Source organism: Salmo salar, chromosome 10, assembly GCF_965601325.2.
Source record: "Salmo salar chromosome 10, fSalSal1, whole genome shotgun sequence".
NCBI classification, from domain to species: domain Eukaryota; kingdom Metazoa; phylum Chordata; class Actinopteri; order Salmoniformes; family Salmonidae; genus Salmo; species Salmo salar.
The window spans coordinates 67,516,025-67,541,092 of NC_138300.1; the positions used below are offsets into that span (position 1 = coordinate 67,516,025).

Sequence of the window (25,068 nt, forward strand, 5' to 3'; positions counted from 1 at the left end):
AAACCACCAACTCATACAATGGCATAACTCAATTGTCAACTCTAGATACTCCCATCTCAAGTAAAACCCCTTCTTGACCCCTCTCCTGGACAAGCTCACTGAGGGGAGTGAGCTTCTAGGTCATACACTATCCCAGGATAAGTGCAACATCAGAGGGGACATACAATGGTTCCAGACACTGCCATACACCTCCCCCCAATGCCAAAGGAGGGAGTGACTTGCGCACAGACATTGTGGAGACAAGTAATTGGTTCCCCATTAATCACGCCATCCCTTCACATGGTTTAAGAATAGGTAAAGGCACATTCACATATGAAGACAATGTTCCATCCTGTCCTCGTCCCTTTCTGATATTCTGCATAGCACCAGAGACATGTAAAAGACAAGCCTGACCTCTCCCCTCTCTGGGCCCCAAGTGACTGAGCCCCAGCTGAGGGAAGAAGTACAACTGCCAACACCAAAAGTCCAAAGGGATACATTCTAATAACAAGTATATCACATAAGCATATTATGCAGATAAGACATCTTAATTATCTATGTTACCCAACTATCTTGTGAGAAGCATTTGATAGCCTTCTATAGTGGCTGTACTAATGAATTTAAAACCTTTTTTTGTAATAACATAGTATATGGGACTGATTTTAAGAAATCTTGCTTAATTAATTTGATATTATGGTGTTTCTATTCCACGAAACCCCTCTGGGTTTCCGTTAGGATGGAACTTCAGTGTGCTCTTTAAATAAATAAAATCTACACCACTTTTAACAGCACATTACTCAACACAAGTGAGACTCATGTCGCCTACGGTAGGCCTACGGTTTGTCAAAAAGTATGACGTGACTCTCCGCCAATAATTACATATAGAGGATTGGAGGATATTTCTGTAATTCAGTGATATTTATTCCCATAGTAATTCGTTATGGATCTATAATTAAATAAACATCGGCATTTTGAAAGAGTATTTTTATCCTTTTATTAACGAAAGCATAACATTACTAGTTACATAGTTTTCGTTTGAACGTGCAGACTGGCACTAAGAACAGTGGGAACGTTTCCCTAGTCAGCGCCATTATTAGTGCAATGCCCCTTAAAGTACAACCCCACCCCCCTTCTCGTCCTCCCTTCCCCATGGGCTAGGTCATTCTTGTGTCATTCTGCGGCCCATCTCGTTCCCCCTGCTCTCGTGCCTTGAACCTCGCACGCTTTCAGTGGATACAGCTGGAGAGCTGCAAGGCAATACCATTGTGAGCCACTCGGGAGCCATAACCAATATGACGTCCTGCTAATAACAGGAGTAATAATATATTCTTGAGAATACCCAAGGGTCTTTTATAGAATTCAAAATTAATAATAATAATCGTTTGGTTTAAAAATAACTATTTTGGAGATTTCGTTTTCAAATAACATAAAATGAGCGAGGAAAAAGGCTGTTCTTGAACATGGGGTGAGACATTGTTACGAATTTGTAAATAAAGCCAGTTTGTTATTTAGAATTATTTATTTCTGTTTTTAGAGGGGGAGAAACCAAAAAAACCTACAGTCATCTCATGGGTCTCTCAGTCAAGGGCGGCATGGGTATTGAACCAGCATCTGTAGCAACACAGCTTGCACTGCTATGTAGTGTCTTAGACCGGTCGGGAGTGGGCTACATACTAGAGCAAAATAATCCTAACAAAATAAAAGAATAAAACACTTAGTGTAACAACAGTTTTAGTAAGTCATGCACAATTATCAGTTTCTATTTAGGTTTATGTCACCCATTCATTGTCAGTTAGACACAGGAGGACTCAAAGGCAAAATCAGTGCTCTAACTTGCCCTGGTCTGGCGCAATGAAGTGGTGATGCAGGGTACTGTACTAAACCACAAATTACCTCTAAATCCCGCAGCATAATCACAAACCTCTTAGTGGAGCAACCACTGTAAGCCTACACTGCCTGCAATGTTTTTGACCAGCTAACTTAGCTAGTGTCATAGCCTCTCTCTCTCTGCTAGCTAGCAAGTTTATCCAGCTTGTCAACTTGTGACTGTGTTCCAAAAACATGTCAACACTTTGCTGGGATTGAGAAATGGGAGCCAGTCAGCCAGCCACCTCTCCTACTTGGATAGCTAGCTAACGTCAGCTAAAGTTATTTTTGCCGGTGGTCCTGTTTGTCATTGTATACCAGAAGTTGTCTGCCAAAATTTGGTAAATATCATTCATTGCATACCAAGTTGTCAGCCTAAAATGTTGTGCCTAAAATTGTCCGCCAAAAGTTTGCTGTCTAGCTAGCAAAGTCAATTGACAACCTAGCTAGCTAATTCACTTTTAGCTCTATTATATAATATTGCTTGCATGATGTGATAAATGATAGCTTTATAAATACATTGCGCTGATATATTAGTCTGAGATAAGATATACAGTTTGAAGTCGGAAGTTTACATACACCTTAGCCAAATACATTTAAACTCAGTTTTTCACAATTCCTGACATTTAATCCTAGTAACAATAACCTGTTTTAGGTCAGTTAGGATCACCACTTTATTTTAGGAATGTGAAATGTCATAATAATAGCAGAGATAATGATTTATTTAAGCTTTTATTTCTTTCATCACATTCCCAGTGTGTCAGAAGTTTACATACACTCAATTAGTATTTGGTAGCATTGCCTTTAAATTGTTTAACTTGGGTCAAACGTTTCGGGTAGCCATCCACAAGCTTCTCACAATAAGTTGGGTGAATTTCGGCCCATTCCTCCTGACAGAGCTGGTGTAACTGAGTCAGGTTTATAGGCCTCCTTGCTCGCACATGCTTTTTCAGATCTGCCCACAAATTTTCTATGGGATTGAGGTCAGGGCTTTGTGATGGCCACTCCAAAACCTTAACTTTGTTGTACTTAAGCCATTTTGCCACAACTGTGGAAGTATGCTTGGGGTCATTGTCCATTTGGAAGACCCATTTGCGACCAAGCTTTAACTTCCTGACTGATGTCTTGAGATGTTGCTTCAATATATCCACATAACTTTCTTGCCTCATGATGCCATCTATTTTGTGAAGTGCACCAGTCCCTCCTGCAGCAAAGCACCCCCACAACATGATGCTGCCACCCCCGTGCTTCACGGTTGGGATGGTGTTCTTCGGCTTGCAAGCCTCCCCCTTTTTCCGCCAAACAGAACGATGGTCATTATGGCCAAACAGTTCTATTTTTGTTTCATCAGACCAGAGGACATTTCTCCAAAAAGTACAATATTTGTCCCCATGTGCAGTTGCACACCGTAGTCTGGCTTTTTTTATGGTGGTTTTGGAGCAGTGGCTTCTTCCTTGCTGAGCAGCCTTTCAGGTTATGTCGATATAGGACTCGTTTTACTGTGGATATAGATACTTTTGTACCTGTTTCCTCCAGCATCTTCACAAGGTCCTTTGCTGTTCTTGGATTGATGTGGACTTTTCGCATCAAAGTACGTTCATCTGTAGGAGACAGAACGTGTCTGCTTCCTGAGCGGTATGACGGCTGTATGGTCCCATGGTGTTTATACTTGCGTACTATTGTTTGTACAGATGAACGCGGTCACGCTGCATTGTTGACAATATGAACGAGCGGTGCAGATTGCGATTCGATTTGAGCAGGGCGCGCCTCCCCACCCATTTTTTCACACTTTTACAGTGTTAGTTTAATCAGCGGTTGTACAATATGATACAAAAATCCGAAATGATATGACTTCTTTCTTGTGTGCGGGCATGCGTTTGTATTCCTGTATTGGAACTATAATTAAATACACGTTGAATTTAACTGATCCTGCTGTATTGTCCTTTTAGTGTGTGTGATTTGAGGCTTTAAAAAAAAGATACATCATTTTTGTGTGATTTCAGGGCAGGCAGGAGGGTGTCCAGATCGACCCTTGGGAGGATACTGACTACAGCATCTATAAGGTCACAGACCGCCACGGCTTCCTGCAGTAAGTTAACATGACCGCTCCGACAGTGTTCACCTCTCTTCTGGAGCCAGGGGTTTACTTCAACCATGTGCCTAGGTTTAGGGCTTCAACCTTAGCAGAGTACTGGGTTTAGAGTACACACACACAATATGCACATGCGAGGAGAAGAGAAGTGAAACTTTAATCCGCTGTAATGAACGCACCATTATCCACTGACTCACCTTTTGTTTGTGTCTTTCTCCTCAGCGAAGAGGAGCTGCCGACTCCGAGCGCAATTGAAGAGAAGGTATGTACTGCTGATTACCTTTGGGTTGATTGATTGATTGATTGATTTGTTTATTTCTTCTGTCTTCCCTTCAGCAAAAGCATCAGGAGATTGAGCGGGTGGAGAAATGGCTGAAGATGGTCAAGAAGTGGGACAAGTACAGGAACAGTGACAAGGTTACCGACCCAGTGCTGACTATACGCACCTTAAACACCTCAGCCCTCTCTCTCTCTCATTTGTTCTTTGCTTCCCTTTTTCAATCTCACTTCAATCTCCAGTCTTATAATTTTTGGGACAGAGGGGGAATCATTAGTTGTAGTTTTCCTTTTTCCTCTTTTAGCCCTTGCGTCTTTGGTAAAGATAGTGTACTAGGGGAACCCCCTCTTTAATGATCACCCCATCTCTATCTACTCTCTCTGGTCTTTCTCTTTCTTGTCTTTCAGTCTGGTCTCTTTAGAAGGTGAAGCGTGTTTAAGGCAGTCTTAATATAGCTCTTCCTCTCTCTTCTCTCTTTCTCTGGTCTCTCTGTTTCTTTGGTCTTTCTCTCCCCATCTCTAGATGGTGAAGCGTGTGTACAAGGGAATCCCCCTCCAGTTGAGAGGCCAGGCCTGGGCTCTGCTACTGGACATAGAGAAGGTGAAGCAGGAGAACTCTGGAAAGTATGAGGTAAGCACACTATAGAATTAAACCCTTTCTCCCTCCATCTTGCCGTCTTATAGGCTTGGTGGAATGTTTGTAATATTGCTATATTGCACACCTATCCACATCCTTTCAGATCTACAGAAGAGCCTAGGGGTAGGGGCTAGGGGTTGATTTGGGATTCTGCAGAAGGGTAGCTCTCCTGGAGGAGAGTTGGCTACCCCTTGTATACAGCAGACCTGGGTTTAAATAATAATAGGGTATTTCAATTACTTTGAAAGACATTTTGAAGTAAGTATTTAGATTTTGGATTTATTTGAAAAGAGAAGTAATTTAATTTTGGAATGTATTTGGAAATACACTTAAAGTATAAACTGACTCAAGTACACTCATGCTTTTAACCCAGGTCAGTTTGGTGTTGGTTTAGTATTTGAAATAATGTATTTGAAAATACTTTCAAATAGTATGGTATTTTTAGGAAAGTTCCAATAGGAGTAGTTGATTTGGGCCACATTATTTCTTAATACACATGTATTTAAACCCAGGTCTGGTATACATTAACTGATGTTATTCTGCTTGGTTCTTTTATGGCCAGACTATGAAGGAGCAGGCCAGGAGTTTCTCTACAGAGATCAAACAGATTGATCTGGATGTCAACAGAACCTTCCGGAACAACATCATGTTCATGGAACGCTTTGGAGTCAAGTACGTCATACTCAGTTATCACCCTAAAGCCACTAACTAGGGCTGTAACAAAGCATGCTATTGCTATATCATGAATAGGGTTGTACAATTCCGTAAACTTTCTCAGGAAGTTTCCAGGTTTTTCCGAAATTCCACTTGGAAGATTACCGGAACCATGAGGGACTAAGCAGGGAAAACCCTTCAACCAGAATTTCAGAAAAACCTGGGAAATTCCTTGGAATTTTGCACTCATTATGCACATCATGTTCATGGGCTGCTTCGGAGTCAAATATGTCATACTCATCTTTATCACCCTAAAGTCACTAACCAGGGCTGTAACAATGCATGCTATTGGTATTTTATGATTAGGGTTGTATGATTCTGGAAACTTTCACAGGAAGTTTCCAGGTTTTTCAGAAATTCTGCTTGGAAGATTACCTGAACCAGGAGGGAATAAGCAGGGAAAACCCTTCAACCAGAATTTCGGGAAAAACCTGGGAAATTCCTTGGAATTTTGCACTCCTTATTATGCAAATTATGTTGTTCATGGGCCATTTCAGAGTCAAGTGAGACACCTGTTACTGCTACACCATCAGGCACATCAGGCCTGGGCAATTACTTTCCATGGAGGGCCATATAAAAATATAATTTTGCCATTGCGGGCCAGAATCATATCAAATCAAATTGTATTTGTCACATCCACATGGTTACCAGATGTTATCCTGTTAGGGCTAGGGGGCAGCATTGACACGGCTGGATAAAAAACATACCCGATTTAATCTGGTTACCACTCCTACTCAGTAACTAGAATATGCATATACTTATTACATATGGATAGAAAACACCCTAAATTTTCTAAAACTGTTTGAATGGTGTCTGTGAGTATAACAGAACTCAAATGGCAGGTCAAAACCTGAGAGATTCCTTTACAGGAAGTGGCCTGTCTGACCATTTCTGGAACTTCTTTGCCATCTCTATCATTTACTAAGGATCTCTGCTCTAACGTGACACTTCCCACGTCGTCCATAGGCTCTCAGAGCCCGGGAAAAAAGAGAATGTCGTCATTCCAGCCCCAGGCTGAAACACATTATCGCCTTTCTCAAGTGGCCCATCAAGAGACACTAGCTTATGCGCGTGACCCCGACCGCCCCCGCCTTTGGGATTTTTTCCTCTGTTTGCCGAAAAGGAGATTCCCTGTCGGAATATTATCGCTTTTCTACGAGAAAAATGACGTAAAAATTGATTTTAAACAGCGGTTGACATGCTTCGACGTACGGCAATGGAATACTTTGAATTTTATTGTCAGGAATTGCGCCAAGCGCGCGACACTTCTTTACTATTTCGGATAGTGTCTGGAACGCACGAACAAAACGCCGCTATTCGGATATAACGATGGATTATTTTGGACCAAACCAACATTTGTTATTGAAGTAGACGTCCTGGGTGTGCATTCTGACGAAGACAACAAAAGGTAATGACATTTTTATAATAGTAAATATGATTATGGTGAGTGCTAAACTTGCCGGGTGTCTAAATAGCGAGCCCGTGATGCCTGGGCTATGTACTTAGAATATTGCAAAATGTGCTTTCACCAAAAAGCTATTTTAAAATCGGACATATCGAGTGCATAGAGGAGGTCTGTATCTATAATTCTTAAAATAATTGTTATGCTTTTTGTGAACGTTTATCGTGAGTAATTTAGTAAAATGTTAGCGAATTCCCCGTAAGTTTGCTAGTTCTGAACGTCACATGCTAATGTAAAAAGCTGGTTTTTGATATAAATATGAACTTGATTGAACAAAACATGCATGTATTGTATAACATAATGTCCTAGGGTTGTCATCTGATGAAGATCATCAAAGGTGAGTGCTGCATTTAGCTGTCTTCTGGGTTTTGGTGACATTATATGCTGGCTTGAAAAATGGGTGTCTGATTATTTCTGGCTTGGTACTCTGCTGACATAATCTAATGTTTTGCTTTCGTTGTAAAGCCTTTTTGAAATCGGACAGTGTGGTTAGATTAACGAGAGTCTTATCTTTAAATGGCTGTAAAATAGTCATATGTTTGAGAAATTGAAGTAATAGGATTTTGAAGATTTTGAAAATCGCGCCACAGGCTGGCAGTGGCTGTTACGTAGGTGGGACGAATTCGTCCCGCCGGTCCCATAGAGGTTAATGCGAATGTAGCGAAATGCTTGTGCTTCTAGTTCCGACCATGCAGTAGTATCTAACAAGTAATCTAACAATTTCACAACAACTACCTTATACACACAAGTGTAAAGGAATGAATAAGAATATGTACATAAAAATATATGGATGAGCGATAGCCGAACGGCATAGGCAAGATGCAGTAGATGGTATAGAGTACAGTATATACATTTGAGTAATGTAGGGTATGTAAACATTATTTAAAGTGGCTAGTGATACATTTATTCCATCCAATTTTTAATTAAAGTTGGCAGCAGACACTCAATGTTAGTGATGGCTGTTTAACAGTCTGATGGCCTTGAGATAGAAGCTGTTTTTCAGTCTCTCGGTCCCCGCTTTGATGCAGCTGTACTGACCTCACCTTCTGGATGATAGCGGGGTGAACAGGCAGTGGCTCGGGTGGTTGTTGTCCTTGATGATCTTTTTGGCCTCCCTGTGACATCGGGTGGTGTAGGTGTCCTGGAGGGCAGGTAGTTTGCCCCCAGTGATGCGTTGTGCAGACCTCACTACCATCTGGAGAACCTTACGGTTGTGGGCGGAGAAGTTGCCGTACCAGGCGGTGATACAGCCCGACAGGATGCTCTTGATTGTGCATCTGTAAAAGTTTGAGTGTTTTTGGTGATATGACACATTTCTTCAGTCTCCTGAGGTTGAAGAGGCGCTACTGCGCCTTCTTCACCACGCTGTCTGTGTGGGTGGACCATTTCAGTTTGTCCGTGATGTGTACGCCAAGAAACTTATGTCAGCAGAGTACCCAGCCAGAAATAATCAGACACCCATTTTTCAAGCTAGCATATAATGTCACAAAAACCAAAACCACAGCTAAATGCAGCACTAACCTTTGATCTTCATCAGATGACACTCCTAGGACATTGTTATACAATACATGCATGTTTTGTTCAATCAAGTTCATATTTATATCAAAAACCAGCTTTTTACATTAGCATGTGACTAGCATGTGACTAGCATTCCCACCGAACACTTCCGGTGAATTTACTAAATTACTCACGATAAACGTTCACAAAAAACAGAACAATCATTTTAAGAATTATAGATACAGAACTCCTTTATGCAATCGCTATGTCCGATTTTAAAATAGCTTTTCGGTGAAAGCACATTTTGCAATATTCTGAGTAGATAGCCCGGCCATCACAGGCTAGCTATTTTGACACCCACCAAGTGTGGTACTCACCAAACTCAGAATTACTATTAGAAAAATTGGATTACCTTTGCTGTTCTTCGTCAGAATGGACTCCCAGGACTTCTACTTCAATAACAAATGTTGGTTTGGTTCCAAATAATCCATAGTTATATCCAAATAGCGGCGTTTTGTTTGTGCGTTCAAGACACTATCCGAAGGGTAAAGAAGGGTGACGTGCCCGACGCGTTTCGTGACCAAAAATGTCAAAATATTCCATTACTGTACTTCGAAGCATGTCAAACGCTGTTTAAAATCAATTTTTATGCAATTTTTCTCGTAAAAAAGCGATAATATTCCGACCGGGAAACCCTGTTTTCGTTCAGACGAAAAAATAAAAACATGGTATCGGCTCGTGCACGCGCCCCATTCTCATTGTTCTCAGATCGAGCACTATCCAAATGCGCTACTGTTTTTCAGCCATGGCCTGCAAAGTCATCATTCAACGTTCTGGCGCCTTCTGAGAGCCTATGGGAGCGTTAGAAAATGTACATTATGCCAGAGATCCCCTGTTTTGGATAGAGATGATCAAGAAGGCCAAGAAATAGTCAGAGAGAGCGCTTCCTGTTTGGAATCTTCTCAGGTTTTTGCCTGCCAAATGAGTTCTGTTATACTCACAGACACCATTCAAACAGTTTTAGAAACTTTAGGGTGTTTTCTATCCAAATCAAACAATTATAGTGAAGTCTCTGATGGGCATTGACTAGAGCAGTGAAGTCAGGTATAGTTTCTGATGTCGCTATGCCCAGGATTGCTGAGAGGTGAGAGTCAGTAAGAGTTGAAATATAACAAGTCGAGGCAAAGATCATCACTGAAAATGTCTGTTCACATACATAGGTTGACCCAAACAGTACAAGCACCTTCTGAGCATGACTCCTAATCTTGGGAAAATTTTGTTCATCGAGAGATGCATAGTTTTCCAATCACTGCATGACACTGAAGATTGATAAGCTCAAGTTGCAGGTCAGTGGGAGCGTTATCCACATTGAAAGTGAAAGGAGAGGAAACCAACAGCATTTCCAATACTTTGAAATCCTCAAAACGATGAGAACTCACCGTTCAAAGCACGCAGCAGCAATGTATACTTCTCCCACTGGTCATCCGATAGGGAACAGACTAGTAGTGTCAGAAGGTGGGTGAGATTGTTGGCGGGTCAGGAGGAGTAATTTTCCCTTGAAGGCTGTACATCAATGCTGTACATCTGATGTGCAAAAGGCTCTTCCCTTGTAGTTTGGAATTTATTCCTGAGTGCCATGATGTCCACGGTGAAGGCAAAATCAGCCAACCATTCTTTATCTTGCAGTTGAGGGAAATCCACATATTTTCCTTTCATTTGCAAAAACTCAGCAATCTCCGACTTCAGGTCTCACATCCTTTTAAGCACCTTCCCCAAACTCCGCCATCTCACGTTTGTGTGGTAGGGGAGATCTACATGACCCGACTCTGTCTCTTCCAACAGTGAAACAAACTGCCTGTGGTTTAAAGATTTTGCTCTTATGAAGTTTACCACTTTAGTGACTGTATCCCCAACATGGCTCATTTTCAGAACACATTTACAGAGCACCTCCTGATGAATAATGCAATGCAGGAAAATGCTTTTCTGATCGGGGTTCAGCTCAGCTACTTGATCTTGTGTCCTTTTCAAAACGCCAATGTTTTTTCCGTCAAGTTTGGGCACCCATTAGTGGTCACACTGGATAACTTTTCAAAACTCAGTCCCAGCTTTGCCACACACTCATTAACCTCCAATAAATCTTTCCCTGTGGTTGTGCTCTTCATTGACTGCACTGAAGCAAGCTCCGCACGTGCATCACTGCTCTCATCCAGGGCCAAGGAGAAATAGGTGAAATCCTTTACCTTGTCTTTCAACTGTTGTTACATATTCTCTGCAATGTCCTCAACACGCCGTGTCACTGTTCGTCTTGACAGGGAAACATTTTCAAACGGCTCTTTCTTTTCAGGGCAAAGTATTGCTGCAGAGTCAATTAAACATTCTTTAATGAATCTCTGAGATTCAGACCAATCGCAATAACAACCCTAGCCAGTGATCCATCCCTAGAGCCTTGTTGCATAACTTTTTCCCCAACCTTTGACACCATTATGTAAGTGATCAAGGTTTGCTTAGCTTTCATATTTTGTCTTTGTCTCACTGGCTCTGGCCTGTGTTTTGGTTCGGTGTCTCTAAAACCCCAACTGTTTTGGTTCCCTGCCTCTCGTGTCCATGTCTGACTTCGCTAAGTCTCCTACAGGCCTGAACTCAGACCCCTAACCTTGACACACACACGCATACTCATACGCACTCACATGTTTGTTTTACTATCCTTGTTGGGAATCAATTGTTTAGTCCCCATCAAAATCCTATTTTTCCTAAACCCTAACCTTAAGCCCCTAATTCTAACCCTAAACCCAATCCCGATTGCCTCGATCACACCGACGGCGTCATTGCACAAATTTTTTTGTACGTAGAATCTGGATATGTGTGCAACAAAAGTTCAACATTCACCTTCTGCTAGCATTTGTGTTAAGCCGTCTGCCCCTCTGCAACGCAATGCTGCAAGGCAAACGCAGCATTTCATTGGAAATGAATGTACTTCTGGTGACACATTTGCGAGTGCAACACTAGCCTGGCATAAATATTAAGCGCTTAGCATTTAAACAACATATAGTCTTATTAAATCATTATAGTCTAAATTGCGCATATAGGCTGTGACTTACTTAGAATTCAATCAAAATGAAACATAAATTGCCTTTTTAGGCTCAGTGCCTTTTTGAATTCACTTTTGGAAACACGAGTTTGGCCAGTCTGTGGCTTCAGACTCATGTGATGGTGCCTGGAAAGCAGGCCAGCGGCAGAGAATACCCTCTCTTAGCTTGCAGAGCCACTGGGGATGCTTAACACCCTTCGGATCAGTCTTGCCAGTCTGGGCAGGGATGCTGAGTTGTTTTAAAAAATTTCTATAGGTAGGCCTAAAGGATTTTAGGCAAAATAACCCTATAAAAACAGAAAGCTCCTTGAAAGAGGTAATATCCCAGGCCTATTGGGCCAAATTTAATGATATCTATACAATAGGCTAAGAGAAACAAAAATGAACTACACTTTTAAGAGATCAGATTTTTGGTTTATAAATACTTTGCTACAATGTCACACTTAGCTAACTTTATGAAAATATTGAGTGTACTCCATGACAGTAGCTAATGCCAAGGGGCTATAGCAGCACACAACTAGCCTATAAATACATGCTGGTCCGGACATGCCCTGAGCGGTACTGGGGCGAAATTGGAGCGTGCAAGAAGGCCGGACCAGCCTTTTGGAAACTCGCTCCGCACTCCAGTCAAATTGGGCATGCTCATACACTGGTCCCCACAAGGATAGTAAAATGAAAAACCCAGGCACATACACGTGCTAAAACACACACAAATACACCACACAAACACAGGCATAGGCACGCAAGCACAAAAACGTGCTAACACACGGACACACGGACACACACACACACACACACACACACACACACACACACACACACACACACACACACACACACACACACACACACACACACACACACAGGCATAAAATACATGCCTGCACACATACACAGATTAAACCTTACACACACACACACACACACACACACACACACACACACACACACACACACAGAGAGAGGCTTGCATTCATACCAGGCACACACACCTGCAAACCAGGTGGAATGGCATATCGCTGCAGAATGCTGTGGTAGCCATGCTGGTTAAGTGTGCCTTGTTCTAAATAAATCACAGACAGTGTCACCAGCAAAGCACCATCACACCACCACCTCTGTGCTTCACGGTGGAACTACACATGTGGAAATCATCAGTTCACCTACTCTGCGTCTCATAGACACGCTGGTTGGAACCAAAAATCTCAAATTTGGACTCATCAGACCAAAGGACATAATGGTATAATGTCCATTGCTTGTGTGTTTCTTGGCCCAGGCAAGTCGCTTCTTTTAGTAGTAGTAGTGTGTTTAGTAGTGTCCTTTAGTAGTGTTTTCTTTCCAGCAATTCGACCTTGAAGGCCTGATTCACAGTCTCCTCTGATCAGTTGATGTTGAGATGTGTCTGTTACTTGAACTCTGAAGCATTTATTTGGGCTGCAATTTTTGAGGCTGGTAACTAATGAACTTATCCTATGTAGCAGAGACCTCTGGGCCTTTCCTGTGGTGGTCCTCATGAGAGCCAGTTTCATCATAGCGCTTGATGGTTTTTGCGACTGCACTTAAAGAAACTTTCAAAGTTCTTGAAATGTTCCACGTTGACTGACCTTCATGTCTTAAAGGAATGATGGACTGTCATTTCTCTTTGCTTATTTGAGCTGTTCTTGCCATAATATGGACTTGGCTTTTACCAAATAGGCCTATCTTCTGTATACCACTCCTACCTTGTCACAACACAGCTGATTGGCTCAAGCGCATTAAGAAGGAAAGAAATTCCACAAATTCACTTTTAAGAAGGCACACCTGTTAACCTCTCTGCGGCAGGCGGGACGAATTCGTCCCACCTACGTAACAGCCAGTTGAATCCTGTGGCGCGATTTTCAAAACCTTTGAAATGCTATTACTTCAATTTCTCAAACATATGACTATTTTACAGCTATTTAAAGACAAGACTCTCGTTAATCTAACCACACTGTCCGATTTCAAAAAGGCTTTACAACGAAAGCAAAACATTAGATTATGTCAGCAGAGTACCAAGCCAGAAATAATCAGACACCCATTTTTCAAGCTAGCATATAATGTCACAAAAACCCAGAAGACAGCTAAATGCAGCACTAACCTTTGATGATCTTCATCAGATGACAACCCTAGGACATTGTTATACAATACATGCATGTTTTGTTCAATCAAGTTCATATTTATATCAAAAACCAGCTTTTTACATTAGCATGTGACGTTCAGAACTAGCATACCCCCCGCAAACTTACGGCGAATTCACTAACAATTTACTAAATTACTCACGATAAACGTTCACAAAAAGCATAACAATTATTTTAAGAATTATATATACAGAACTCCTCTATGCACTCTATGTCCGATTTTAAAATAGCTTTTTGGTGAAAGCACATTTTGCAATATTCTAAGTACATAGCCCAGCCATCACGGGCTAGCTATTTAGACACCCGGCAAGTTTAGCACTCACCAATATCAGATTTACTATTATAAAAGTTTGATTACCTTTTGTTGTCTTCGTCAGAATGCACTCCCAGGACTGCTACTTCAATAACAAATGTTGGTTTGGTCCAAAATAATCCATCGTTATATCCGAATAGCGGCATTTTGTTCGTGCGTTCCAGACACTATCCGAAATGGTAAATCAGGGTCGTGCGCATGGCGCAATTCGTGACTAAAAAAATCTAAATATTCCATTACCGTACTTCAAAGCATGTCAACCGCTGTTTAAAATCCATTTTTATGCCATTTTTCTCGTAAAAAAGCGATAATATTCCGACAGGGAATGTCCATTTAGCTAAACAGAGGAAAGAAAACAAAGCTTTCGGTCGACGCGGGCACGAGCATGAGTCTCACAGTACTGTAACCAGCCACTACCCAAACGCGCTACTTTGTTTCAGCCAGAGCCTGCAAAGCCATGATTCAGCGTTTTGCCGCTTCTGAGCGCCTATGGCAGCCGTAGGAAGTGTCACGGGACAGCTAAGATCCTCACTCTTCAATAAACAGAGACAAGAAGAACGACACCTTGTCAGACAGGCCACTTCCTGCATGAAATCTTCTCAGGTTTTTGCCTGCCATATGAATTCTGTTATACTCACAGACACCATTCAAACAGTTTTAGAAACTTTAGGGTGTTTTCTATCCAAAGCCAATAATTATTATATGCATATTCTAGTTACTGGGCAGGAGTAGTAACCAGATTAAATCGGGTACGTTTTTTATCCAGCCGTGTCAATACTGCCCCCTAGCCATAACAGGTTAATTGAAATGCATTCCAGGTGTCTACCTCATGAAGCTGGTTGAGAGAATGCCAAGAGTGTGCAAAGGGTGGCTACTTTGAAGAATCTCAAATATAAAATATATTTTGATTTGGTTAACACATGATTCAGTAGGTGTCATTTCATAGTTTTGATGTCTTCACTATTATACAATGTAAAAAAATGAAGAAAAACCCTGGAATGAGTAGGTGTGGCCAAACTTTTGACTTGTAGTGTATGTTTAAGCATGTTTAAACATCATACATGACTGTTGCGAGTGTGGTGCCATACCTTTTCGATCCCTGGTGCTGCAGAGCTGACACGCTAAAGATTAAGTTGCAGCAGATGTCTGTGGAGGGGCCCTTGACCACGCTCTGGCTGTTCTCCAGGCAGCGGTAAAGCTGGAACGTGTCCCAGGCATTGTTGGTGGCCACGCCACCTCCCTCAGAACCAGTGAAGATGTCCAGGTTCTTAGTGTGGCATCACAATCTATAGAAAGATACAGAAGATGGAGTTAGATTTTGTATGACATGGGAAGGCTGAATCCCAACTTAATATCCTTGTAGCTTGAGTTTTTATGCAGGTGAAATCAATGTATGCTTCCCGCAAAAGTCTCAATTGTGTCTCGGTGTGGGAACTAACCCAGTCGGTGAGTGTGTATGGGGACTGGACATCACTGAGTGAAGAGTAGAGGGTCAAGCTTAGATAAACATGGTAGTCCATCCCTGCCTCAACACTGGTCTGGGAAGCACCAAATATCAAATCAAAATCAAATCAATTGTTATTTGTCACATGCTTCGTGAAACAACAACCGGAAATTCTTATTTACGGGCCCTTCCCAACAATGCAAAGAGAAAAAAGATAACAGAATAAATACTCAACGAGTAACGATAACTTGGCTACATACACAGGTTACCAGTTCCAAGTTGATGTGCAGGGGTACGAGGTAATTGAGGCAGTTACAGGGGTTTTTTTTACGCAAAAATTCCAGCTTTTTGAGGGGGAAGTTGCCCACCTCCGGACCTTTCCCCTACCCAACCTTAGGCCTACATAAGCACCCCCTTGTCAGAAAATCCTATGGAGAGCCCTGATTCTAAATTTAAACATATTTCTAGTTAGCTACTGAAGAGCTGCCCTTTACAAGTACCCATAACATTCTATAGCCTACAATTCCTACTGAGGCAGTCTTCATTATTTTAGGTTAAGAAAGGTAGGTTCATTTTAGGTGAATTTACCTAGAATTTGAGCAGGGTGTAGGGTGTCACGCTGTCATTACTTGTGTCATGCACAAAGTAGATGTCCTAACCAACTTGCCAAAACTATAGTTTGTTAACAAGAAATTTGTGGAGTGGTTGAAAAACGAGTTTTAATGACTTCAACCTAAGTGTATGTAAACTTCCGACTTCAACTTTAATTACTCGTGCCTCCTATACAGAAATCAATAAACTCTTTGAAAATACTACAACAGAGAGCATGATTTGGCCGCAGAGGCTTCTTTTAAAAATGAGCTGTGGATTGTTTTAAGCACACAATTTGGGCAGCGCGCGTGGCAAATAGCCTACCAAATAGCTGACTGTTGAGTTGCAGCGGTCAGTGAAAAGCAGGTAAATAGGCCTAGGCCTATTGTAATTTTTCAAAATACAATCGTAGGAAAAAGCATAGTTTAGAAAGCAAATGGCTGTCGCTGAAAAGTGAAGACAAAGAAAAGACTCATCTGTCTATACTTAACAAAATTCTCTTCTCCCAATTGAGCGAACAGTATCTTATTGGCACCAGCAGAGCGCATCGGCCATATCCCCGGTGAGTGTGTGGATATTCACTGTCTTTATCATTGGATCAGTACCACTGGAAAGTTTTTGGGCGGACAATAATTCCCTCCAGGCTAGATGGTCGTCATATTGTACAATTTGTCTCCTCTTTTCGTAGGCCTAGATTAGATGGTTACGTTCAAGACAAGGTTGTTTTTACTGATTGCTTATGTCTCCAGTCATATAAAGTGTGGTAGAATTGCATGAAATGTGTTTATCAAAGGCCACATTTTTCCTGTGCAAAGAAAGGAGAAGAAACGTCTCTGATTAGACGTACTCATTACGTGCTCAGGCATGCATTGTTCAGAACTGTGTTTCTCTTACAGTGATTGAGTAATATTATTAGCCTACTCATCATATTAGGCATAGTAGCCTATATTACATTAGTCTGCAGATGTGATGATAGATGCATACAATCCTTTATTATAAATGTGCAATTTTATTACGAAAAAGAAAAGTTTTCCCAAACATGAAACTTACATGCTGCGTATGGATGTTGGCATTTGAAGTCGGCCTTGTGACTTGATATCGTGTATTATGCATCTATTTCATGTTGCACTGTATGCGCCATTCCACAAGTAAATTAGTCAATCTATGATGTGGTTGAGTAATGGTTGACATTGTACAAGTCGTTTCACAGACCTTTAAACCTAATATTGCAATGATAATTAATGTCTATGGCCTCCTACAGAAAAAGACAAAAGGACACATCAACAGACACAACCTACCAGATGTCACATCCAATGATATGAACACTGAAACTGACCCGAAATAGAGCAGGATTAGGGTTCTGCTTGAACACTAGTTGCTATGGGCTGTAGCCATGTACATTGTGCATTGAGTTTTTTGCTATCAAAGCCCAATCTAGGGCTGTTTTCCAGTCACATCCATTGTCTTGCTTCACTTTTAGCATGATCTGAGTGTTTTATTCTGTCTCTCCAGAAGTCCATTGCTCCATGGACTGAATGCAGCAGTTGTCTTCCATGTTGAATTTCTCAGCCATTTCTCTTATTTCATTATTATTGAATTCTCCTCTGTTAGGTTCTAAATTAACTTAGTAAAGCTTAAACCAAGTTTATTCGCCCATTGGGTCAATACAGCTGCATAAGACAAAAGACATTCATACAAGCACTGATATTTAACCTTTTCTCCTACACATCTGAACAGCCAATGCGTCTCTGTTGCTAGACAGAACCTTAGTGATACCTGTTCTTTCTCACTTCATCTGACCTGAACTCTGCCCCAAAGTGCTCACTCCTCCCCAACTCACAACTGTCATGTTGACTCGTACCAGACGGTGTATTTCCTCCTCCCATTGAATCCCTGATAGCTAACAGTAACGTCTCCTGACATAATGTAAACGTTATAAATTACCCTCTCTCCCTCAGTGAAAGGAATAAGTATAAGTCAAGAAATCAGAACCCATCAACTTCATTTTCACTAACATTTCTGGGGCGGGCCATGCACACTTATCCAGGAAAGAATGAAGTGCTTGACGATGTCACTGGGTTTCTTTGTATTCACAATGCTTCCAGCGCTGAAGTGTGTGAAGTGGTCGATTATGTGAAGGTACCACACACTTGGTCCTAGCTCATGTAGCTCTACAGCCACTGTTTCATTGTACTTGGACGCCAGTGGCAAACCAACAGCTGTTCTGGGCTTAGGCTTGCTGTATTTCTGACATGTCTCACAACTGTTAACTATCTGCCGTAGAATGGAAATACTCTCATCATTATTCCCAGAACTGCTGAGTAATTTCTGACGTCTGTCAACTGTAGCATGTCCAAACTGTTTAAAGTTAACAATCATTTGTGTTTTTCCTCTGTGGTCATGTTCTCTTCGACTGTCAGAATCTCCATGTGCTCTGTGTCCATCAGAATCTTATTTTTACATGGGCTCTGTGTGATGTCTTTGTCTAAAATGTTTACACAATAGTGGCCTGGGGTAGTAAGTTCAAGAGTCACTGGTTGTTTAAACATCACTGCCTTGTCATTTTTTATGTCTAGTACAGCCCCTGCCTTCTTGAGCAAAGCTTTGCTTAATAGTAAGGGGATATCTGTAGGGACCACCTCTGTTTCAATGTGACACTTAGTCTGACAAATTTTTGCTGGTATCTTGACTCACTTGGAGAATGAATGACGGTTGATTGGTATGTCAATCATATTTTGTACTTTCATATTTAGTTCAATACGTGTGTACATGCAGTATCAATCACAGCCGATCATAAGGATTCAACTATAAAGATCTCAGTATCAGATGCAGATTTGTTTGAAAACAGTGTAATGTTACACTGCTCCATGTCTGTTTCCATTTTCCTCTGTTAGTTTAACTTGTTCATTTTTATGAGGACAGTCTTTAACACAATGGTAAGTGCTTTGACAAATAGCACTTTTTGATATCCTTCCATACCTGTCCAGTGGATTTGTGCAGGGCAATCTCATCTGGTTGTCCTGAGAATGTGACTTGTTGTCGCCTTTTCTCTGCTGCTCATTGTAATATGCCGCGTCACTCACTTGCATTCCGTTTGTTATGGGCGCGGCACGTCTTTACACCAAAAATACTTTTTGTGCCGACTTCATTGACACAAAAGTCAGCACAGTACAAGCAGTCAAAGCCGACTGTTTCTCCCTACCATCCAGACAGGCAGTATTTAGCAACTTGAGAACCATGTCGTACTTGTGCATCCTATTGTACCTCTGTTTGAAATCAATTATGTTGTCCGTCATTGCAACCAAAATGTCTCTAGTAACACTGTCCAAGTTTGAATATGCCTCGTAGGCACGGTCTTTCTCTTCTTTACGAAACACAGTGCTCTGATAAGCTCCCATACTGTCATCCTTGTTCAAATCCTCAACGGATATTTCTAGTGCTGTATCTCTCGCTCTTCACCTCAAGCGATAGTACCACCGCAAGTGCTTGCTTTTTCTCGTCCAGATAAGTAGCCCATGCCCAGATTCCATGACCTCTTCTAGTCGAAGCGAGGTGGCACATTGTAGATATTAGCCATCCTCTGCTACCAATGTGAACTCAAAATGACACATCGACTAGGTTCCAGTTTAACATAGTTTACTTCACCGTATTTCCACAGTACATAGTTGCCATCACACTCAGGCCTGGTCCATCGCCATGGAGACTACCGCGCAGGCGTACTAATAACAGAGTGATAGCACCATAATAACAGAAATATAGGGATACTTAAAACATGAACTTAACATGCGTTGCTCCCCTATGCAGACTTGACTACAAATGTCCACATAGCAGCTGGGGGCGGATCACAATGTTTTTTTATCTCTGTGCAATTGGGTATCATTGGCAAAGATGGGCATGTAAGTAAGCCATAACCAAACCAAAACTCCCGTAAGTCGTGACGAACTAACTTACAAAACTGCGTTTTGGATGACACGGAATTAATAAGAGAAATTATCCTAATTACCCAATTTTGACACGAGAATAAATGTTTCTGACTCATATCAATGCCACATAGGCTGTTTTCAAGGGCAGTTGACCTTTAACCTCTATGGGCTAGGCGGGACGTAATCGTCCCACCTACGTAACAGCCAGTGTAATCCAGTGGCGCGATTTTCAAATACCTTAAAAATCCTATTACTTCAATTTCTCAAACATATGACTATTTTACAGCTATTTAAATGAAAGGAAAACATTAGATTATGTCAGCAGAGTACCCAGCCAGAAATAATCAGACACCCATTTTTCAAGCTAGCATATAATGTCACAAAAACCCAGAAGACAGCTAAATGCAGCACTAACTTTTGATGATCTTCATCAGATGACAACCCTAGGACATTATGTTATACAATACATGCATGTTTTGTTCAATCAAGTTCATATTTATATCAAAAAACAGCTTTTTACATTAGCATGTGATGTTCAGAACTACCATACCCCCCCGCAAACTTCCGGGGAATTTCTAACAATTTACTAAATTACTCACGATAAACGTTCACAAAAAGCATAACAATTATTTTAAGAATTATAGATACAGACCTCCTCTATGCACTCGATATGTCCGATTTTAAAATAGCTTTTTGGTGAAAGCACATTTTGCAATATTCTAAGTACATAGCCCAGCCATCACGGGCTAGCTATTTAGACACCCGGCAAGTTTAGCCTTCACCAAAATCAGATTTATAAAAGTTTGATTACCTTTTGTTGTCTTCGTCAGAATGCACTCCCAGGACTGCTACTTCAATAACAAATGTTGGTTTGGTCCAAAATAATCCATCGTTATATCCGAATAGCGGCGTTTTGTTCGTGCGTCCCAGACACTATCCGAAATGGTAAATCAGGGTCGTGCGCATGGCACAATTCGTGACAAAAAAATTCTAAATATTCCAATACCGTACCTCGAAGCATGTCAACCGCTGTTTAAAATCAATGTTTATGCAATTTATCTCGTAAAAAAGCGATAATATTCCGACCGGGAATCTCCTTTTCGGCAAACAGAGGAAAAAACACAAAGACGGGGGCGACCAGTGCACGCGCCTAAGCCCACAGTCCCTTGATCGGCCACTTGAGAAAGGCGATAATGTGTTTCAGCCTGGGGCTGAAATGACGACATTCAGGTTTTTCCCGGGCTCTGAGAGCCTATTGGAGCCGTGGGAATTGTCACGTTACCGCAGAGATCCTTTGTAATTGAATGGGATGTCAAAGAAAGACAATAAATGGTCAGACAGGCCACTTCCTGTAAGGGAATCTCTCAGGTTTTGACCTGCCATTTGAGTTCTGTTATACTCACAGACACCATTCAAACAGTTTTAGAAACTTTGGAGTGTTTTCTATCCAAAGCCAACAATTATATGCATATTCTAGTTACTGGGCAGGAGTAGTAACCAGATTAAATCGGGTACGTTTTTTATCCAGCCGTGTCAATACTGCCCCCTAGCCCTAACAGGTTAATTGAAATGCATTCCAGGTGTCTACCTCATGAAGCTGGTTGAGAGAATGCCAAGAGTGTGCAAAGGGTGGCTACTTTGAAGAATCTCAAATATAAAATATATTTTGATTTGGTTAACACATGATTCAGTAGGTGTCATTTCATAGTTTTGATGTCTTCACTATTATACAATTTTTTATCCAGCCGTGTCAATACTGCCCCCTAGCCCTAACAGGTTAACACTTTATCATTGATTTGATGCACAGGGTCAGGGCAGTAGTAGATACCAGCAGGAGTTTAGTACTTAGAGGAAAAGAGAGGAATGACCTTGACATCCACATGGATACAAAGTACAGTACACAGTTCGACTACATCCCTGTGTTTCAGAGACTGGCGGTCGCTGCCAAAGTCTTTTCACTCTAGTTTAGTTCATGGATGTTTTCATTATAAATCTGCCTGTGAGGGACTAAACTTATTCCCAAATGGTACCCTCTTCCCTATGTAGTGTACTACAAATGGGGAATAGGGTGCCATTTTGGATGCATCCTCATTAATGGAGATCATGAAGGGGCATGGTGGAGGAGGAGGACGTGGGTGGGAGGGGAGAGATGGTTTATGCGTGAGTAATCGTTCCCGGTGTGGTCGGTCTTGAGAAAATGCACATTTTGAATAAGAGACACCATCTTTCCACTTCAGTTGCTTTGGTTATGATTTCTATTATAGTTAAAGACAAGCTTAGTTCCAAAGAACGTCATATTTCACACACAGAAGTTCATTGCCATTGTACTTGAGCCTTCATTCATCCTTTTTTCAGTGTTATGTCACCATTCTGACAACTGGCAACTATACTGTGTGTGAAAGGTGTCAATGAGCTGGTTGTAAGTGTTCTTTCTCTCTTCACAGGCAGCAAGCCCTGTTCCATGTGCTAGCGGCCTACTCCGTATACAATACGGTGAGTGTGTGTGGCACCTATGTCATGTCTGCGTATACTGATACAGTACCAACGGAAAATATTCAAACCCCTTGACTTTTTCCACATTTTGTTAGGTTACAGCCTTATTCTAAAATTGATTAAATTGTTTTTTTCCCTCATCAATCGATACACAATACACCATACTGACAAAACTAAAACAGCTTTTTAGAAATGTTTGAAAAGTTATAAAAAAATTAAAAAACATCACATTTACATAAGTATTCAGACCCTTTACTCAGTACTTTGTTGAAGCACATTTGGCAGCGATTACTTCTTGGGTAGGACGCTACAAGCTTGGCACACCGGTATTTGGGGAGTTTCTCCCATTCTCTGCAGATCCTCTCAAGCTCTGTCAGGTTGAATGGGGAGCATTGCTGCATAGCTGTTTTCAGGTCTCTCCAGAGATGTTTGATCAGGTTTAAGTCCAGCCTCTGGCTGAGCCACTCTAGGACATTAAGAGACTTGTCGGGAAGCAACTACTGCATTGTCTTTGCTGTGTGCTTAGGGTCGTTGTCCTGTTGGAAGGTGAACCTTCACCCCAGTCTGAGAAGCAGGTTTTTGTCAAGGATCTTTCTGTATTTTGCTCTGTTCATCTTTGCCTCGATCCTGACTAGTCTCCCAGTCTCTGCCGCTGAAAAACGTCTGCACAACATGATGTTGCAACCACCATGCTTCACCGTAGGGATGGTAGCAGGTTTCCTCCAGACATGATGCTTGGCATTCAGGCCAAAGAGTTCAATCTTGGTTTCGTCAGACCAGACAATCTTGTTTCTCATGGTCTGAGAGGGTTTTAGGTGCGTTTTGGAAAACTACAAGCGGGCTATCGTGCCTTTTACTGAGGAGTGGCTTCTGTCTGACCATAAAGGCCTGTTTGGTGGAGTGCTGCAGAGATGGTTGTCCTTCTGGAAGGTTCTCCCATCTCCACAGAGGAACTCTGGAGCTCTGTCAGAGTGACCATCAGGTTCTTGGTCACCTCCCTTAGAAAGGCCCTTCTTCCTCGATTGCTCAGTTTGGCCGGGCGGCCAGCTCTAGGAAGGGTCTTGGTGATTCCAAACTTCTTCCATTTAAGAATGATGGTGGAGGTCACTGTTTTCTTAGAGACCTTCAATGTTGCAGAAATGTTTTGGTGCCTTCTCCAGATCTGTGCCTCGACACAATCCGGTCTCGGAGCTCTATGGACAATTCATTTGACCTCATGTCTTGGTTTTTGCTCTGACATACACTGTCAACTGTGGGATCTTATATAGACCGGTGTGTGCCTTTACAAATAATTTCCAATCAATTGAATTTACCACAGGTGGACTCCAATCAAGTTGTAGAAACATTTCAAGGATGATCAATGGAAATAGGATGAACCTGACCTCAATTTCGTGTCTCATAGCAAAGGGTCTGAATACTTACGTAGATATGGTATTTGTGTTTTTTATTTTCAATGCATTTGCAAAAAATTTAAAAAACCTGTGTTCGCTTTGTCATTATGGGGTATTGTGTGTCGATTGGACAAGGATTTTTTTTTATTTAATCCATTTTAGAATAAGGCTGTAACTTAACAAAATGTGGAAAAATTAAGGTGTATGAATACTTTCTGAAGGCACTGTATAGTGAGGTCTAAAAGTATTTGGACAGTGGCCCTTTTTTGTTTGTTTTAGCTCTGTTCTTCAGCACTTTGGATTAAAGTGCAGACTGACAGCTTTCATTTTGGGGTATTTCAATCCATATCGGGTAAGCAATGTTCCCTCTAAGTTTTTTCGGAACAGAACAAACTTCAGGCCGGGTGAGCTCAAACTTGAATGTTGTGAAAATTCTGTGCAATTTCCAGCTCACGTTTACTGTGAACACTGAGGCTGTACCCACTTTGTTAGCCACAGTAGTCTACAAGGCCACTGTTAAAACTATCTGATCATAATATACAAGTTTTAGAACACCTACTCATTCAAGGGTTTTTCTTTATTTTTACTATTTTCTACATTGTAGAATAATAGTGAAGACATCAAAACTACGAAATAACACATATGGAATCATGTAGTAACCAAAAAAGTGTTAAACAAATAAAACTATTTCATATTTGAGATTCTTCAAATAGCCACCCTTTGCCTTGATGACTGCTTTGCACAATCTTGGCATTCTCTCAACCAGCTTCACCTGGAATGCTTTTCCAACAGTCTTGAAGGAGTTCACACATATGCTGTGCATTTGTTGGCTGCTTTTCCTTCACTCTGCGGTCCGACTCATCCCCAACCATCTCAATTTGGTTGAGGTACTCCATCACTCTCGTTCTTGGTAAAATAGCCCTTACACAGCCTGTAGGTGTGTTGGGTCATTGTCCTGTTGAAAAACAAATGATAGTCCCACTAAGCCCAAACCAGATGGGATGGTGTATCGCGGCAGAATGCTGTGGTAGCCATGCTGGTTAAGTGTGCCTTGAATAATAAATACATCACGGACAGTGTCACCAGCAAAGCACCCCCACACCATAACACCTCCTCCATGCTTTACGGTGGGAAATACACATGCGGCGA

The 25,068-nt window shown here is 41.5% G+C and overlaps 1 protein-coding gene across 2 annotated transcripts in view; it reads left to right on the plus strand.

The window, feature by feature from the left end:
- The window catches only part of si:dkeyp-19e1.3 (uncharacterized), a 131,052-nt gene that overhangs the window by 67,823 nt on the left and 38,161 nt on the right, over window positions 1-25,068 (plus strand). For both annotated transcript variants that reach the window (XM_082957123.1, XM_045688026.2), the window contains exons 3-8: window positions 3,849-3,934; window positions 4,160-4,199; window positions 4,274-4,354; window positions 4,737-4,844; window positions 5,413-5,522; window positions 22,480-22,528. In XM_082957123.1, coding sequence (XP_082813249.1) covers window positions 3,849-3,934; window positions 4,160-4,199; window positions 4,274-4,354; window positions 4,737-4,844; window positions 5,413-5,522; window positions 22,480-22,528 — 474 coding nt within the window. The remainder of the gene's footprint in view (window positions 1-3,848; window positions 3,935-4,159; window positions 4,200-4,273; window positions 4,355-4,736; window positions 4,845-5,412; window positions 5,523-22,479; window positions 22,529-25,068) is intronic.